The sequence below is a fragment of the Rhinatrema bivittatum genome, chromosome 7, assembly GCF_901001135.1.
Source record: "Rhinatrema bivittatum chromosome 7, aRhiBiv1.1, whole genome shotgun sequence".
In the NCBI taxonomy this organism is placed as follows: Eukaryota; Metazoa; Chordata; class Amphibia; order Gymnophiona; family Rhinatrematidae; genus Rhinatrema; species Rhinatrema bivittatum.
The window spans coordinates 312,659,026-312,679,235 of NC_042621.1; the positions used below are offsets into that span (position 1 = coordinate 312,659,026).

Genomic DNA, 20,210 nt, shown 5'->3' on the forward strand with positions numbered 1-20,210 from the left:
CTGCCTCAGGTCCAGAAACCCACGGGATTGTAGATAGTTCACTATTCTTTCCTTCAGCAGAGTCTCCATTAATTTTCCCACCACTGAGGTGAGGGTAACCGGCCTGTAGTTACCAGCCTGCTCTCTGCTCCCACTCTTGTGAAGCGGGACCACCACCGCTCTTCTCCAATCACTCGGCACCACTCCCGTTTCCAGGGATCTATTGAACAGGTCACACAGCGGAGCCGCCAGCACATCTCTGAGCTCCCTCAGTATCCTGGGATGAACCTCATTCGGTCCCATGGCTTTGTCCACTTTCAGTTTCCTCAGCTCTTCCCACACATTCTCTTCTGTAAACGGAGTTTCATCTGCTCCATCCCCATCCACAGTCTTATTAATCAATAACAGTCCTTCTCCACAAGTTCCTTGGCAGATCCCTCATGCACGTTCCTTGTAGCACATGTGTCAACAGCTCCCAAAAGCACCCCAAGTCAACCCGGGAACCTGGCAGAATTGAGCCAAAATATCTCTAAAATAGACTTCATCTTTCCTAAATAACTAAGAAGTTGAACACATTATAGAGCAGACACACACGCGCTCAGTCACAAACAGATTTTTAGATTGCAGAAACTTTATGGGCACATACGCACTGACAGCTAGAAAGACAGACACTCTTCTCAGACACAAAGAGACAGCCACATACTGAGAGAGTGTGCGGGTGTGTGTCTGTGTCAGAGAGCAGGGGGGGCTCAAGGCAAGCTGCTGCCTGAGAGCGCCCCTCCCCTCTCACTCCCTGAGGCAAGGACTCTGGCCCTTTCAGTGGTTTGAAATGCTGGGGAAGTGGTGGGCAGACAGGAGCTGTGGTTCCCAGAAGTGTGACAGATAAGAGTGTCAGAGATATTTCTAAGAAGCTGGCAATCCTGCCACAGTCCTCAGACCCCTAACCCTACCCTGGTATCTGCACCCTGGGGAAGTGAAGGATGGATGAAGGGAAAGGGTCTGTGCATGGTATTAGGTGCTCAGCAAACCTCACCCCCTTATGGTTCCCACTCCCCCAGCTCTCATCACACACAACTGCAATTATGCATGAATAGTGTAAAAATATCACTTACAAAAATATTTATATGCAATGCTGTGATGCAAGTGAGAATACCCTGCTAAACACACACTTGGAGAGGGAGTCCATGTGACATTAGGTATAATGCTAAGTATGTTGGGATTGAGCTTAGCCCTCAAAAAGGCATGCATGAACTGAACTACAATTATAATATAGTAAACCTCCAATACCAACACTGCACTAACTGTCAGCACTCAAACAGTAAAAATCCTACCCATCAAAATGCAAGATTACAAATATTACACCAGGCTCTAAATTACCAGTACATCCCCTATTAAGAAAACAGAACAAGACAGGCTGTTATAGATCCCTATACAGAAAGTATACAATAGCAGGATACCTTACTTCCGTCACAGGCCAGAACACAGATAGACCCTCTCCAAATACAGCATAAAGAGACCATAAAAAACAGAAATGTGCAGACAAAAACTGAACTGGAAATCGCTAAAAAACAGACTTTGAATGCAGTACAATAATGGAAAAACAGAAACATCACCATTGCTCATAAAATAATAAAATCATAAAATATAAAACAGTCATATAGCAAAACCATAGTACTAAACAGAATATTTCAAGACAGCTGATGAATAGAATAACTTTCTAAAATTAAATTCATATGAACATTTCCAAAGTTCCCAAAAAACAACAAAATATGTAAAAATAGCAGACACATCAAATCACATCCAATAATAATTGAAAGTAATAAGGATAAAAACATTTCCAGCGTTCCATACCTAGGAACTTTTGATTTCCAGGCACTGAAACTGTCCTGGATTAGTGGGGGAATGGGGGACGACCTTAAGATCTTGTTCACTCTCTCTTATATACTCACACGGGTTAACATACATGCTCATTCTCACATACATACATACACACATGCTCGCTCACACTCTCACATGCGCTCTCTCTCTCACACACACTCATCGACATATAAAAAATTAATAAATAAAAATAAATAAGCAAGAGCAAGCTACAATTACAGGCAGGGCCATTCCCAGAGCAGAGGGGACGAGGGGTCAGCTCCTCTTTATCTGCTGTCACCTCCTGTGTTACTGTGACCCTGTGTCACATCCATGCACAGAGCAGAGGGGACGACGGGTCAGCTCCTCTTTATCTGCTGTCACCTCCTGTGTTACTGTGACCCTGTCTCACATCCATGCACAGAGCAGAGGGGACGACGGGTCAGCTCCTCTCTATCTGCCGTCACCTCCTGTGTTACTGTGACCCTGTGTCACATCCATGCACAGAGCAGAGGTGACGAGGGGTCAGCTCCTCTTTATCTGCCGTCACCTCCTGTGTTACTGTGACCCTGTGTCACATCCGTGCACAGAGCAGAGGGGATGACGGGTCAGCTCCTCTCTATCTGCCGTCACCTCCTGTGTTACTGTGACCCTGTGTCACATCCATGCACAGAGCAGAGGGGACGAGGGGTCAGCTCCTCTTTATCTGCCGTCACCTCCTGTGTTACTGTGACCCTGTGTCACATCCATGCACAGAGCAGAGGGGACGACGGGTCAGCTCCTCTTTATCTGCCGTCACCTCCTGTGTTACTGTGACCCTGTCTCACATCCATGCACAGAGCAGAGGGGACGACGGGTCAGCTCCTCTTTATCTGCCGTCACCTCCTGTGTTACTGTGACGCTGTCTCACATCCGTGCACAGAGCAGAGGGGATGACAGGTCAGCTCCTCTCTATCTGCTGTCACCTCCTGTGTTACTGTAACCCTGTCTCACATCCATGCACAGAGCAGAGGGGACGACGGGTCAGCTCCTCTTTATCTGCTGTCACCTCCTGTGTTACTGTGACCCTTTCTCACATCCATGCACAGAGCAGAGGGGACGAGGGGTCAGCACCTCTCTATCTGCCGTCACCTCCTGTGTTACTGTGACCCTGTGTCACATCCATGCACAGAGCAGAGGGGACGACGGGTCAGCTCCTCTTTATCTGCTGTCACCTCATGTGTTAGTGTGACCCTGTCTTAGATCCAATTACATCTTCATAGGAAGAACACAAGTTACCTGCCTTTCACATTGTACCTGGATATTGAGTCTCCCTCTGTGTGCCCCAAGGCCATAGCGTTTCACTGTGGATGCATGAAGCTGGAAATCTGTCACTTTTAAATTCTCCAGACCCAATGGAGGGCAATCTGTAAAACAATAAGGGAGCTTTAGGTTCTGTCAAGTAGACATGAGGGAGCTGTGGGTAGTACAGAGTCATATTAGAGTGTAAAATGCCAGCAATGGCAGGAGTGAGTGTTAACCATCGCAGTGTGTGAGGGCAGGGATTGGGGGAATGAGTGAGGATACATGGCAGTGTCTCAGGGCAGGGATTGGGGGAATGAGTGAGGATACATGGCAGTGTGTGAGATCAGGGATTGGGGGATGAGTGAGGATACATGGCAGTGTGTGAGGTCAGGGATTGGGGGATGAGTGAGGATACATGGCAGTGTGTGAGGGCAGGGACTGGGGGAATGAGTGACGATCCATTCCAGTGGTGAGGGCAGGGATTGAGGGAATGAGAGAGGATACATGGCAGTGGGTGAGGGCAGGGATTGAGGGAATGAGAGAGGATAGATGGCAGTGTCTCAGGGCAGGGACTGGGGGAATGAGTGAGGATCCATTCCAGTGGTGAGGGCAGGGACTGGGGGAATGAGTGACGATCCATTCCAGTGGTGAGGGCAGGGATTGAGGGAATGAGAGAGGATACATGGCAGTGGGTGAGGGCAGGGATTGAGGGAATGAGAGAGGATAGATGGCAGTGTCTCAGGGCAGGGATTGGGGGAATGAGTGAGGATACATGGCAGTGTGTGAGGGCAGGGATTGGGTGAATGAGTGATGATACATGGCAGTTTGTGAGTGCAGGGATTGGGTGAATGAGTGATGATACATGACAGTGTGTGAGGGCAGGGATTGGGGGAATGAGTGAGGATACATAGCAGTGTGTGAGGGCAGGGATTGGGGGAATGAGTGAAGATACATGGCAGTGTGTGAGGGCAGGGATTGGGGGAATGAGTGAGGATACATGGCACTGTGTAAGGCCAGGGGTTGGGGGAATGAGTGAGGATACATGGCAGTGTGTGAGATCAGGGATTGGGGGAATGAGTGAGGATACATGGCAGTGTGTGAGATCAGGGATTGGGGGAATGAGTGAGGATACATGGCAGTGTGTGAGATCAGGGATTGGGGGAATGAGTGAGGATACATGGCAGTGTGTGAGGGCAGGGATTGGAGGAATGTTTGAGGGCCAACGCAATGTGTGAGGGCAGGAATTGGGGGAATGAGTGAGGGTACATGGCAGTGTGTGAGGGCAGGGATTGGTGGAATGAGTGAGGATACATGGCACTGTGTAAGGCCAGGGGTTGGGGGAATGAGTGATGATACATGGCAGTGTGTGAGGGCAGGGATCAGGGGAATTAGTGAGGATCCATAGCAGTGTGTGAGGGCAGGTATCGGGGAATGAGTGAGAATACATGGGAGTGTGTGAGCACAGGGATCGGGGGAATGAGTGAGGATACAAGGCAGTGTGTGAGGGCAGGGATTGGGGGAATGAGTGAGGATACATGGCAGTGTCTGAGAGCAGGGATTGGGGGAATGAGTGAGGATACATGGCAGTGTGTGATGGCAGGGATTGGGGGAATGAGTGAGGGTACATGGCAGTGTGTGAGATCAGGGATTGGAGGAATGAGTGAGGATACATGGCAGTGTGTGAGGACAGGGATTGGAGGAATGTTTGAGGGCCAACGCAATGTGTGAGGGCAGGAATTGGGGGAATGAGTGAGGATCCATCACAGTGTGTGTGGGCAGGGATTGGGGAAATGAGTGAGGATCTATTGCAATTTGTATGGTCAGTAATATGAGGAGTAAGTGAGCATCCATTGCAGGGTGTGAGGGCAGTGAGGGGACGAATGAATGGGATTCAATCTCAGTGAGTGACATGATGGGTAGAGTGAATGAACCTCCATTGTGGTGCGTAGGATCACTGATGTGAGGAGTGAGTGAAACTTCATTCTGGTGTGTATGATCAGAGACGGAAGGAGTGAGACTCCATGGCAGTGTGTGAGGTCAATGATAGGATAAGTGAATAATGCTCTATAAGAACATAAGAACATGCCATACTGGGTCAGACCAAGGGTCCATCAAGCCCAGCATCCTGTTTCCAACAGTGGCCAATCCAGGCCATAAGAACCTGGCAAGTACCCAAAAACTAAGAAGATCCCATGCTACTTATGCTAGTAATAGCAGTGGCTATTTTCTAAGTCAACTTGATTAATAGCAGGTAATGGACTTCTCCTCCAAGACCTTATCCAAACCTTTTTTAAACCCAGCTTCACTAACTGCACTAACCATATCCTCTGGCAACAAATTCCAGAGTTTAATTGTGTGTTGAGTGAAAAAGAATTTCTCCGATTAGTCTTAAATGTGCTACTTGCTAACTTCATGGAATGCCCCCTAGTCCTTCTATTATTCGAAAGTGTAAATAACCGAGTCACATCTACTCATTCAAGACCTCTCATGATCTTAAAGACCTCTATCATATCCCCCCTCAGCCGTCTCTTCTCCAAGCTGAACAGCCCTAACCTCTTCAGCCTTTCTTCATAGGAGAACTGTTCCATCCCCTTTATCATTTTGGTTGCCCTTCTCTGTACCTTCTCCATCGCAACTATATCTTTTTTGAGATGCGGCGACCAGAATTGTACACAGTATTCAAGGTGGGGTCTCACCATGGAGCGATACAGAGACATTATGATATTTTCCGTTCTATTAACCATTCCCTTCCTAATAATTCCTAACATTCTATTTGCTTTTTTGATTACTGCAGCACCCTGAGCCGACGATTTTAAAGTATTATCCACTATGATGCCTAGATCTTTTTCCTGGGTGGTAGCTCCTAATATGGAACCTAACATCGTATAACTACAGCTACTGTTATTTTTCCCTATATGCAACACCTTGCACTTGTCCACATTAAATTTCATCTGCCATTTGGATGCCCAATCTTCCAGTCTTGCAAGGTCCTCCTGTAATGTATCACAGTCTGCTTGTGATTTAACTACTCTGAATAATTTTGTATCATCCGCAAATTTGATAACCTCACTTGTCGTATTTATTTATTTATTTATTTATTTATTTTTAATTTTTATATACCGAAGTTCTAGTAGGGACTACAAATCACTCCGGTTTACATAAAACGAAGAACTGCTCAACAGATAGCGGAGCTTTACATGGAACCGTATAACATATGGAACAGTATAACTGGTTGACAATTTAACATAGTGCTAAATAATTTTCCTTTCCAGATCATTTATATATATACAAGCCGTTAAGCCCGTTAAAACGGGCTACATCCCTCTGTCTCTCACCTCCCCCTCATTCTCTCTCCCCTCACTCTTCACCACCCCCTACCTCCCTCCCTCCCTCCCTCACCCACTCCTCCCCACCCTCCCTCTCCTCTCACTCAGTCCCTCCCTCCCACTCAGTCTCACTCACTCCCTCCCCCCTCTCTCCCTCCCTCTCACTCACTCAGTCCCACTCACTCTCACTCAGTCCCACTCCCTCCGTCCTCTCCCTCAGTCCCACTCCCTCCCTCCCTCCCTCTCCCTCCTCCCTCCCTCCCCTCTCTCCCCCTCAGTCCCCACTCACTCCCTCTCACTCAGTCCCCCCTCCATCTCACTCAGTCCCTCCCCCCAGTCCCCTCCCCCCTCACTCAATCCCCTCCCTCCCACTCAGTCCTCCCTCTCACTCAGTCACTCCCTCCCCCCTCTCCCTCCTCTCACGCACTCAGTCCCACTCACTCTCCCTCAGTCCCCACTCCCCTCCCTCTCTCCCCCCCTCCCACTCCCTCCCTCAGTCCCACTCCCTCTCACTCAGTCCCCCCCTCTCCCTCTCACTCAGTCCCACTCCCTCCCTCTCACTCAATCCCTCCCCCTCAGTCCCTCCCCCTCACTCAATCCCTCCCTCTCACTCAGTCACTCCCTCCCACTCAGTCACTCCCTCCCTCTCTCTCTCTTCTCCCTCCCTCGCTACTGGCCGCTACCGCTGCCCGCTACCGCCGCCGCCGCCGATCGCTACCGCCCGCTGCCGGTACCGCCGCCGATCGCTACAGCCGTCGCCGCCCGCTGCTGCCACTGGACGCCGCCCGCTACCACCGCCGTCGCTACCGCCGCCCAGCCGCCCTACCATAACCGACCGTCCTCCGCTCGCTACCGCCCGCTGCCGTACCCGCCGCCGCGCTCGCTACCCGCCGTCGCCACCCGCTGCTGCCACTGGACGCCGCCATTTTTTTTCTTTCTGACGCTGGCTCAGACCGACATGCTCGCCCGCACATGCGCGGTAGAGCTGGTCTCTACTGCGCATTTGCGGCACGTCGGTCAAGCTTCGTTTATCTAGTAAGATTGAAAAGCACTGGTCCAAGTACAGATCCCTGAGGCACTCCATTGTTTACCCTTTTCCACTGAGAAAATTGACCATTTAATCCTACTCTCTGTTTCCTGTCTTTTAACCAGTTTGTAATCCACAAAAGGACATCGCCTCCTATCCCATGACTTTTTAGTTTTCGAAGAAGCCTCTCATGAGGGACTTTGTCAAATGCCTTCTGAAAATCCAAATACACTACATCTACCAGTTCACCTTTATCCACATGTTTATTAACTCCTTCAAAAAAATGAAGCAGATTTGTTAGGCAAGACTTCCCTTGGGTAAATCCATGTTCACTGTGTCCCATTAAATCATGTCTTTCTATATGCTCTATGATTTTGATCTTGAGAATAGTTTCCACTATTTTTCCCAGCACTGAAGTCAGGCTCACTGGTCTATAGTTACCCGGATCGCCCCTGGAGCCTTTTTTAAATATTGGGGTTACATTGGCCACCCTCCAGTCTTCAGGTACAATGGATGATTTTAATGATAGGTTACAAATTTTAACTAATAGATCAGAAATTTCATTTTTTAGTTCCTTCAGAACCCTAGGATGCATACCATCTGGTCCAGGTGATTTGCTACTCTTTAGTTTGTCAATCTGGCCTACTACATCTTCCAGGTTCACAGTGATTTTGTTCAGTTCATCTGACTCATCACCCCTGAAAACCATCTCCGGAACTGGTATCTCCCCAACATCCTCATTAGTAAACATGGAGGCAAAGAATTTATTCAGTCTTTCTGCAATGGCCTTATCTTCCCTAAGAGCCCCTTTAACCCCTCTGTCATCTAATGGTCCAACCGACTCCCTCACAGGTTTCTTGATTTGGATATATTTTTAAAAGTTTTTATTATGAGTTTTTGCCTCTATGGCCAACTTCATTTCAAATTCTCTCTTTGCCTGTCTTATCAATGTTTTACACTTAACTTGACAATGCTTATGTTTTATCCTATTTTCTTCAGATGGATCCTTCCAATTTTTGAAGGATTTTTTTTGGCTAAAATAGCCTCTTTCACCTCACCTTTTAACCCTGACGGTAATAGTTTTGCCTTCCATCAACCTTTCTTAATGCATGGAATATATATGGACTGCGCCTCTAGGACTGTATTTTTAAACAATGTCCAAGCCTGTTGAACACTTTTAACCTTTGCAGCTGCACCTTTCAGTTTTTTTCTAACTATTTTCCTCATTTTATCAAAGTTTCCCTTTTTAAAATTTAGTGTTAGAGCTGCAGATTTACTTATTGCACCCCTTCCAGTTATTAGTTTAAATTTGATCATGTTATGATCACTGTTGCCAAGTGGCCCCACCACCGTTACTTCTCTCACCAAATCTTGTGTTCCACTAAGAATTAAATCTAAAATAGCTCCCTCTCTTGTTGGTTCCTGAACCAATTGCTCCATGAAGCAATGATTTATTACATCCAGGAAATTTATGTCTCTAGCAAGTCCTGATGTTACATTTACCCAGTCAATATTGAGGTAATTGAAATCTCCCATTATTATTGCACTGCCAAATTGGTTTGCTTCCCTGATTACTCTTAGCATTTCATCATCTGTCTGACCATTTTGTCCAGGTGGATGGTAGTATACTCCTATCACTATACTCTTACCCAACACACATGGGATTTCTACCCATATAGATTCTACTGAGCATTTACTCTCTTGTATGATCTTTATCCTGTTGGACTCTATACCCTCCCGGACATAAAGTGCCACATCCCCACCAAGTTGATCCTCCCTATCATTGCGATATAATTTGTACCCTGATATAGCACTGTCCCATTGGTTATCCTCCTTGGGTTCCATATCAGGTGCTACATCCTCCATGTTGGGTTCCATATTAGGTGCTACAACCCAAGAAAGAGATCTAGGTGTCATAGTGGATAACACATTGAAATCATCGGTTCAGTGTGCTGCGGCAGTCAAAAAAGCAAACAGAATGTTGGGAATTATTAGAAAAGGAATGATGAATAAAACGGAAAATGTCATAATGCCTCTGTATCGCTCCATGGTGAGACCGCACCTTGAATACTGTGTACAATTCTGGTCGCCGCATCTCAAAAAAGATATAATTGCGATGGAGAAGGTACAGAGAAGGGCTACCAAAATGATAAGGGGAATGGAACAACTCCCCTATGAGGAAAGACTAAAGAGGTTAGGACTTTTCAGCTTGGAGAAGAGACGACTGAGGGGGGATATGATAGAGGTGTTTAAAATCATGAGAGGTCTAGAACGGGTAGATGTGAATCGGTTATTTACTCTTTCGGATAGTAGAAAGACTAGGGGACACTCCATGAAGTTAGCATGGGGCACATTTAAAACTAATCGGAGAAAGTTCTTTTTTACTCAACGCACAATTAAACTCTGGAATTTGTTGCCAGAGAATGTGGTTCGTGCAGTTAGTATAGCTGTGTTTAAAAAAGGATTGGATAAGTTCTTGGAGGAGAAGTCCATTACCTGCTATTAAGTTCACTTAGAGAATAGCCACTGCCATTAGCAATGGTTACATGGAATAGACTTAGTTTTTGGGTACTTGCCAGGTTCTTATGGCCTGGATTGGCCACTGTTGGAAACAGGATGCTGGGCTTGATGGACCCTTGGTCTGACCCAGTATGGCATTTTCTTATGTTCTTATGTTCTTATGTTCTCCTTCCACCAAGTCTCTGTGATGCCAATTATGTCAATCTCATCATTTGCTGCTATACACTCTAACTCTCCCATCTTACTTAGATAATTCGGAAATCATTAGCTTTGGTGATTTTTTACATATAGGTATATGAACTATGTTTGCTTTTAATGGAACCTCTCTGTTGGGATGCCCTAACTCTCCTGTTTCATTAGTATCCTTCAAGAATACATTTCTCCGAACCATGCGCTGCTGAGTGACTGTTGGCTTTCCCCCTTGTTCTAGTTTAAAAGCTGCTCTATCTCCTTTTTGAAAGTTAGTGCCAGCAGCTTGGTTCCACTCTGGTTAAGGTGGAGCCCATCCTTTCGGAAAAGTCTCCCCTTTCCCCAAAAGTTTCCCCAGTTCCTTACAAAACTGAATCCCTCTTCCCTGCACCATCGTCTCATCCACGCATTGAAACTTTGGAGCTCTGCCTGCCTCTGGGGACCTGCACGTGGAACAGGAAGCATTTCAGAGAATGCCACCCTGGAGGTTCTGGTTTTCAGCTTCCTACCTAAAATCCTAAATTTGGCTTCCAGAACCTCTCTCCCACATTTTCCTATGTCGTTGGTGCCCACATGTACCACGACAGCCGGCTCCTCCCCAGCACTGTCTAAAATCCTATCTAGGTGACGCGTGAGATCTGTCACCTTCGCACCAGGCAGGCAAGTTACCAGGCGATCCTCACGCCCACCAGCCACCCAGCTATCTACATTCCTAATAATCGAATCACCAACTATAACGGCCGACCTAACCCTTCCCTCCTGGGCAGTAGGCCTTGGGGAGATATCCTCAGTGCGAAAGGACAATGCATCACCTAGAGAGCAGGTCCTTGCTACAGGATCCTTTCCTGCTACACCTGGTTGGTGCTCTCCCATCATGAGACCTTCTTCCTCCAAGGCAGCACCAGGGCTGCCAGTCTGAAGTTGGGACTTGGCTACTATGTCCCTGAAGGTCTCATCTATATACCTCTCTGTCTTCCTCAGCTCCTCCAGGTCTGCCACTCTAGCCTCCAGAGATCGGACTCGTTCTCTGAGAGCCAGGAGCTCTTTGCATCGCATGCACATGTACAACTTCTCACCGGTGGGTAAAAAATCATACATGTGACACTCGATGCAAAAGACTGGGAAGCCCCCCTCTTGCTGCTGGACTGCTGCCTTCATCTCAATTTTGTTCAGTTAAGTTTTAGGTTGCTATGGGAGTAGGAATGTGTCTAATTAGCATGTTCTTAATTGATATATAATACGTTCGCACTATTTCATATTGTCTGTAAAGCATGTTGCTAATGTTATTGTTTATTGTAAACCGAGGTGATGTTATTAACGTGCCGCGGTATATAAAAAAATCACTAAATAAATAAATAAATAAATAAAAATCTTTTAAATGTAGTAGTGAATTCACTGTTTGGTAGTTTTTAAAAACATACGTGTGCGCGAACAAAAGTATGCGGGATTTTATAAGATACGCGCGTAGATGCGCATATCTTATAAAATCCGGGGTCGGCACGCACAAGGGGGTGCACATTTGTGCAACTTGCGCGCACCGAGCCCTGCGCGCGCTGCCCGTTCCCTCCGAGGCCGCTCCGAAATCGGAGCGGTCTCAGAGGGAACTTTTTTCTAGCCCCCCCCCCCCCCGCACCTTCCCTTCCCTTCCCCTACCTAACCCACCCCCCCCCCCCCCCGGCCCTATCTAGACCCCCCCTACCTTTATCGGAGAAGTTACTACTGCCTCCGGGCAGTGTAACTTACACGCGCCGACGCAGCAGGCCCCGACACAGGCCGCTGTGTCGGGGCACTCCACCACGCCCCCGGACCGCCCACACACCTCCGGACACGCCCCCGATCCCTAACTGCGCCCCCCTGGCCATGCCCCCTACTGCCCCTTTTTGCAAGCCTCGGGACTTACGCGCGTCCCGGGGCTTGCGCGCACCACCAAGCCTATGCAAAATAGGCTCGGCGCACGCAGAGGGGGTTTGGGGTAGGTTTTCAGGGGGTACGCGTGTATCTTACGCGCGTACCCCCTGAAAACCTACCCCTATATGTTTTATTGTATTTTCCTGTTTTATTGTATTTCCCTTCTGTTATAAGTTAAATGTAAACCGATCTGATGTCTTGATGAATACCGGTGTATAAAAACCTTAAATAAATAAATAAATAAATAAATAAATAAATAAATATGTCTGGTAGGGGCCTACAGGGGAATGATCAAACTCTCAATAAGGTGTGATTTCATGAAATGAAGTTAAAAGGCTGATTGATTTTTTTTTTTTTTTGTGAAAGTGGCACCTGCCTATAAATTAAAGGATGAGCTAGAGGTGGGTGGGAGGGTTGGGAAATACAAGTACACTAACTTCTGCTTATTAGCTGCCTTACTGACTGACTATTTAAAAATAAACACACTAACTTCTGTCTATTCGCTGCCTTACTGACTATTAAAAGCACAAACACACTAAATAATGTAACCCAATAGTAAACTTCTCCCCAATACTTTTAAAATAATTTCCCAAGCAAAATTTACTGATTTCTTTCAGCCACCAGCAAGGTGATCCTCTCCTCTCAGTGTTCCCACTGGATTGTGGGTATGCGAGGTCAGTGATGGGGAGAATGCGTGAGGCTCCATTGCAGTGTACAAAGTCAGTGATGGAGGAGTCAGTGAAACTCCCTTGCAGTGTGTGAAGTCAGTGATGGAGGAGTCAGTGAAACTCCCTTGCAGTGTGTGAGGGCAGTGATGGGAAGAATGAGTGAGATTCCATTACAGTGTGTGTGATCAGGGATGAGGGGAATAAATGAGGATCCATTGCAATATATGAGTCCAGGATGGGGGGACTGAGTGGGATTCAATCATCAGTGATGGGAGGAGTGAGTGAAACTCCATCATAGTGTGTGTGGTCTATCAAGGGAAGAATGGGAGAGACTGTAGCAGTATTTGCCGCACACACAGACACCTGCAGAAATCTCACAAAATCATAGTGAGGGAGATTAGAGCTTTGCTCAGTGCTTAGTTAACAATCCTCTGAACTTTATCATCTTGTATACAGGGATTTCATAATTTTAATGTTAACATGCTTGGACCTGCACTATAACTTGAGACAGGCTTTTGGATATTTAAATTAAAAACCATGCCACCTTATTGGTTGAATTGAGAATTAGAATGGACTTTCTTAATTTAAAAATGTCATATTACAATGATTGGTTTTTTGAATGTAATGATTGGATGAGAAGAGAACCCAATGATTTTGATTGGAGGAAAGATTGGGTATTTTAGTGGTGGAGTTTATGGGATATAAACTGTGCATTTTCCATTTTTTTAAATAGAAATGAAAGAAAGAAGGTTTTAGAACATAAGATTTACTATCCTGAGTCAGACAACGATCCATCAAGCCCAGTATCCTGTTTTCAACAGTGGCCAAGCCAGGTCACAAGTACCTGGCAGGATCCCAAGAGGTAGAAAGATTCCAAACTGCTGATCCCAAGAATTAGCAGTGGATTTCTGCAACTCTCCCTTAATATAGATTAATTGACTTTTCCTCCAGGAATTTGTCCAACCTTTTTTAAACACAGCTATACTAATAAATTTCACCACATCCAGAGCATAATTATGTGTTGAGTGAAAAAATATTTTCTCTTATTAGTTTTAAATGTATTACCCAGTAACTTCATTGTGTGTCCCCTGGTCTTTGAACTATTTGAAATAGTAAACAACTGATTAACATTTACTCCTTCCATTCCTCTCATTATTTTATAGACCTCTATCTTATCTCCCCTCAGCCATCTCTTCTCCAAGCTGAAGAGTCCTAACCTCTCTAACCTTTCCTCATAGGGGAATCGTTCCATCCCCTTTATCATCTTGGTCACCCTTCTCTGTGCCTTTTCTAATTCTGCTATATCTTCCCTGAGATGCGGTGACCAGAACTGCACACAATACTCAAGATGAGGTCGCACCATGGAGTGATACAGAGGCATTATGATATTCTCTGTTTTATTCTCCATTCCTTCCCTAATAATCCCCAGCATTCTGTTTGTGTATGATATATGAACACAAGATGAGGATGCACCATGGAGTGATACAGAGGCATTATGATATTCTCTGTTTTATTCTCCATTCCTTTCCTAATAATCCCCAGCATTCTGTTTGTGTATGATATATGAGCACAAGATGAGGATGCACCATGGAGTGATACAGAGGCATTATGATATTCTCTGTTTTATTCTCCATTCCTTTCCTAATAATCCCCAGCATTCTGTTTGTGTATGATATATGAACACAAGATGAGGTCACACCATGGAGTGATACAGAGGCATTATGATATTCTCTGTTTTATTCTCCATTCCTTCCCTAATAATCCCCAGCATTCTGTGTGTGTATGATATATGAACACAAGATGAGGATGCACCATGGAGTGATACAGAGGCATTATGATATTCTCTGTTTTATTCTCCATTCCTTTCCTAATAATCCCCAGCATTCTGTTTGTGTATGATATATGAACACAAGATGAGGATGCACCATGGAGTGATACAGAGGCATTATGATATTCTCTGTTTTATTCTCCATTCCTTTCCTAATAATCCCCAGCATTCTGTTTGTGTATGATATATGAACACAAGATGAGGCTGCACCATGGAGTGATACAGAGACATTATGATATTCTCTGTTTTATTCTCCATTCCTTCCCTAATAATCCCCAGCATTCTGTGTGTGTATGATATATGAACACAAGATGAGGATGCACCATGGAGTGATACAGAGGCATTATGATATTCTCTGTTTTATTCTCCATTCCTTTCCTAATAATCCCCAGCATTCTGTTTGTGTATGATATATGAACACAAGATGAGGATGCACCATGGAGTGATACAGAGGCATTATGATATTCTCTGTTTTATTCTCCATTCCTTTCCTAATAATCCCCAGCATTCTGTTTGTGTATGATATATGAACACAACATGAGGATGCACCATGGAGTGATAGAGAGGCATTATGATATTCTCTGTTTTATTCTCCAGTACTTCCCTAATAATCCCCAGCATTCTGTTTGTGTATGATATATGAACACAAGATGAGGTCGCACCATGGAGGGATACAGAGACATTATGATATTCTCTGTTTTATTCTCCAGTCCTTTCCTAATAATCCCCAGCATTCTGTATGTGTATGATATATGAACACAAGATGAGGATACACCATGGAGTGATACAGAGACATTATGATATTCTCTGTTTTATTCTCCATTCCTTCCCCAATTATCCCCAGCATTCTGTTTGTGTATGATATATGAACACAAGATGAGGATACACCATGGAGTGATACAGAGGCATTATGACATTCTCTGTTTTATTCTCCATTCCTTTCCTAATAATCCCCAGCATTCTGTTTGTTTATGATATATGAACACAAGATGAGGTCGCACCATGGAGTGATACAGAGGCATTATGATATTCTCTGTTTTATTCTCCATTCCTTTCCTAATAATCCCCAGCATTCTGTTTGTGTATGATATATGAACACAAGATGAGGTTGCACCATGGAGTAATACAGAGACATTATGATATTCTCTGTTTTATTCTCCATTCCTGTCCTAATAATCCCCAGCATTCTGTTTGTGTATGATATATGAACACAAGATGAGGTCGCACCATGGAGTGATACAGAGGCATTAAGATATTCTCTGTTTTATTCTCCATTCATTTCCTAATAATCCCCAGCATTCTGTTTGTGTATGATATATGAACACAAGATGAGGTCGCACCATAGAGTGATACAGAGGCATTATGATATTCTCTGTTTTATTCTCCATTCCTTTCCTAATAATCCCCAGCATTCTGTTTGTGTATGATATATGAACACAAGATGAGGTCGCACCATGGAGTGATACAGAGACATTATGATATTCTCTGTTTTATTCTCCATTCCTTTCCTAATAATCCCCAGCATTCTGTTTTTGTATGATATATGAACACAAGATGAGGATGCACCATGGAGTGATACAGAGGCATTATGATATTCTCTGTTTTATTCTCCATTCCTTTCCTAATAATCCCCAGCATTCTGTTTGTGTATGATATATGAACACAAGATGAGGTTGCACCATGGAGTGATACAGAGACATTATGATATTCTCTGTTTTATTCTCCATTCCTTTCCTAATAATCCCCAGCATTCTGTTTGTGTATGATATATGAACACAAGATGAGGTCGCACCATGGAGTGATACAGAGACATTATGATATTCTCTGTTTTATTCTCCATTCCTTTCCTAATAATCCCCAGCATTCTGTTTGTGTATGATATATGAACACAAGATGAGGATGCACCATGGAGTGATACAGAGGCATTATGATATTCTCTGTTTTATTCTCCATTCCTTTCCTAATAATCCCCAGCATTCTGTTTGTGTATGATATATGAACATAAGATGAGGATGCACCATGGAGTGATTCAGAGGCATTATGATATTCTCTGTTTTATTCTCCTTTCCTTTCCTAATAATCCCCAGCATTCTGTTTGTGTATGATGTATGAACACAAGATGAGGATGCACCATGGAGTGATACAGAGACATTATGATATTCTCTGTTTTATTCTCCATTCCTTTCCTAATAATCCCCAGCATTCTGTATGTGTATGATATATGAACACAAGATGCGGATGCACCATGGAGTGATACAGAGACATTATGATATTCTCTGTTTTATTCTCCAGTCCTTTCCTAATAATCCCCAGCATTCTGTTTGTGTATGATATATGAACACAAGATGAGGATACACCATGGAGTGATACAGAGGCATTATGACATTCTCTGTTTTATTCTCCATTCCTTTCCTAATAATCCCCAGCATTCTGTTTGTTTATGATATATGAACACAAGATGAGGTCGCACCATGGAGTGATGCAGAGACATTATGATATTCTCTGTTTTATTCTCCATTCCTTTCCTAATAATCCCCAGCATTCTGTTTGTGTATGATATATGAACACAAGATGAGGATGCACCATGGAGTGATACAGAGGCATTATGATATTCTCTGTTTTATTCTCCATTCCTTTCCTAATAATCCCCAGCATTCTATTTGTGTATGATATATGAACACAAGATGAGATCGCACCATGGAGTGATACAGAGGCATTATGATATTCTCTGTTTTATTCTCCATTCCTTTCCTAATAATCCCCAGCATTCTGTTTGTGTATGATATATGAACACAAGATGAGGATGCACCATGGAGTGATACAGAGACATTATGATATTCTCTGTTTTATTCTCCATTCCTTTCCTAATAATCCCCAGCATTCTGTTTGTGTATGATATATGAACACAAGATGAGGATGCACCATGGAGTGATACAGAGGCATTATGATATTCTCTGTTTTATTCTCCATTCCTTTCCTAATAATCCCTAGCATTCTGTTTGTGTATGATATATGAACACAAGATGAGGATGCACCATGGAGTGATACAGAGACATTATGATATTCTCTGATTTATTCTCCATTCCTTTCCTAATAATCCCCAGCATTCTGTTTGTGTATGATATATGAACACAAGATGAGGTCGCACCATGGAGTGATACAGAGGCATTATGATATTCTCTGTTTTATTCTCCATTCCTTTCCTAATAATCCCCAGCATTCTGTTTGTGTATGATATATGAACACAAGATGAGGATGCACCATGGAGTGATACAGAGACATTATGATATTCTCTGTTTTATTCTCCATTCCTTTCCTAATAATCCCCAGCATTCTGTTTGTGTATGATATATGAACACAAGATGAGGATGCACCATGGAGTGATACAGAGACATTATGATATTCTCTGTTTTATTCTCCATTCCTTTCCTAATAATCCCCAGCATTCTGTTTGTGTATGATATATGAACACAAGATGAGGATGCACCATGGAGTGATACAGAGACATTATGATATTCTCTGTTTTATTCTCCATTCCTTCCCTAATAATCCCCAGCATTCTGTTTGTGTATGATATATGAACACAAGATGAGGTCACACCATGGAGTGATACAGAGACATTATGATATTCTCTGTTTTATTCTCCATTCCTTTCCTAATAATCCCCAGCATTCTGTGTGTGTATGATATATGAACACAAGATGAGGATGCACCATGGAGTGATACAGAGACATTATGATATTCTCTGTTTCATTCTCCATTCCTTTCCTAATAATCCCCAGCATTCTGTTTGTGTATGATATATGAACACAAGATGAGGATGCACCATGGAGTGATACAGAGGCATTATGATATTCTCTGTTTTATTCTCCATTCCTTTCCTAATAATCCCCAGCATTCTGTTTGTGTATGATATATGAACACAAGATGAGGATGCACCATGGAGTGATACAGAGACATTATGATATTCTCTGTTTTATTCTCCATTCCTTTCCTAATAATCCCCAGCATTCTGTTTGTGTATGATATATGAACACAAGATGAGGATGCACCATGGAGTGATACAGAGGCATTATGATATTCTCTGTTTTATTCTCCATTCCTTTCCTAATAATCCCCAGCATTCTGTTTGTGTATGATATATGAACACAAGATGAGGATGCACCATGGAGTGATACAGAGACATTATGATATTCTCTGTTTTATTCTCCATTCCTTTCCTAATAATCCCCAGCATTCTGTTTGTGTGTGATATATGAACACAAGATGAGGTCACACCATGGAGTGATACAGAGACATTATGATATTCTCTGTTTTATTCTCCATTCCTTTCCTAATAATCCCCAGCATTCTGTTTGTGTATGATATATGAACACAAGATGAGGATGCACCATGGAGTGATACAGAGACATTATGATATTCTCTGTTTTATTCTCCATTCCTTCCCTAATAATCCCCAGCATTCTATTTGTTGCAGTTGGAGACTGCTGGCGAGATAGTGGACCCTTGGGCTGGCCTACCTAGGGTGACAAGGTAGGCCAGGAGGCAGAGCTACAGGCAGGAGGTGTTCACCCGGGAACCAGGAACCCCCCGGGAGGAGCCCGTAGGGCACTGGGACCTCGGGGCTAGGAACAGAGGCTGAAAGTCCAGGGGCTTGAGATAGGCTTAGACCGGAACCAGAGCAAACAGTAAGGATAGGAAGTCCAAGGTACCCGGGAAGCAGGAGACCGGCTGTACAGGGCCGAGGGCTGGCTGAAGGCAGGGCAGCGGGCGGCAGCGGAGTCTGTAGCAAACCGGGGCTGAAGCAGGCTGTGGGCTGAAGCGGAGTCGGTAGCAAACCGGAGGCTGAAGCAGGCTATAGACTGAAGCGGAGTCGGTAGCAAACCGGAGGCTGAAGCAGGCAGCAGGCTGAAGCGGAGTCAGAGGCAAACTGGAGTCAGAGGCAGGCGGCAGGCAAAAGTGGAGTCAGAGGCAAACCGGAGTCAGAGGCAGGCAGCAGGCTGAAGCGGAGTCAGAGGCAGGCGGCAGGCAGAAGCGGAGTCAGAGGCAAACCGTGGTCAGAAGCAGGAAACGTGGAGATCACCAGGAACGCAACTAAGAACAACTATGGAGTTGTGAACCTCATTGCAAGGCAATGAGAGAGAGTTTGAGCGTCGGTTATATCGGGACCCGGGCGTGACGTCAGCAGCATGGGCGGGGCCAGGCTTCCGGGGTTGAGCGCTCAAGACGGGCGTCCTCGCGCGCGCGCAAGACTGACGAGAAGCAGGCACGTAATGGCGGCCGCCACGTGGAGTGAGAGAAGCCCCCGGGGTCCAGAGCGGGCGGAATGCGGAGATTCCTGAAACAGAGGTAGGCGGGTTTGAGCCCAGAGCGGAGGGAAGCGGTAGAGACTGCAACACTATTTGCTTTCTTGGCTGCTGCTGCTGCACACTGAGCAGAGGATTTCAATGTATTTTCAACGATGACCCCTAGATCCTTTTCCTGAGTGGTGTCTCTTAATGAGAAACCTTGGATTGTGTAACTCATCCCTACATGCACCACTTTGCATTTGCCACATTAAATGTCCTCTTCCCTTTGCATGCCCAGTCTCCCAGACTCTCACAATCCTCTTGTGATTTAGGATC

At 44.8% G+C, this 20,210-nt stretch overlaps 1 protein-coding gene across 4 annotated transcripts in view; it reads right to left on the bottom strand.

Annotated features, from left to right (window-relative positions):
* The window catches only part of CPXM2 (carboxypeptidase X, M14 family member 2), a 211,417-nt gene that overhangs the window by 152,030 nt on the left and 39,177 nt on the right, over positions 1-20,210 (bottom strand). For all 4 annotated transcript variants that reach the window (XM_029610606.1, XM_029610602.1, XM_029610603.1 and 1 more), the window contains exon 3: positions 3,133-3,242. In XM_029610606.1, the coding sequence (XP_029466466.1) occupies positions 3,133-3,242 (110 nt within the window). The remainder of the gene's footprint in view (positions 1-3,132; positions 3,243-20,210) is intronic.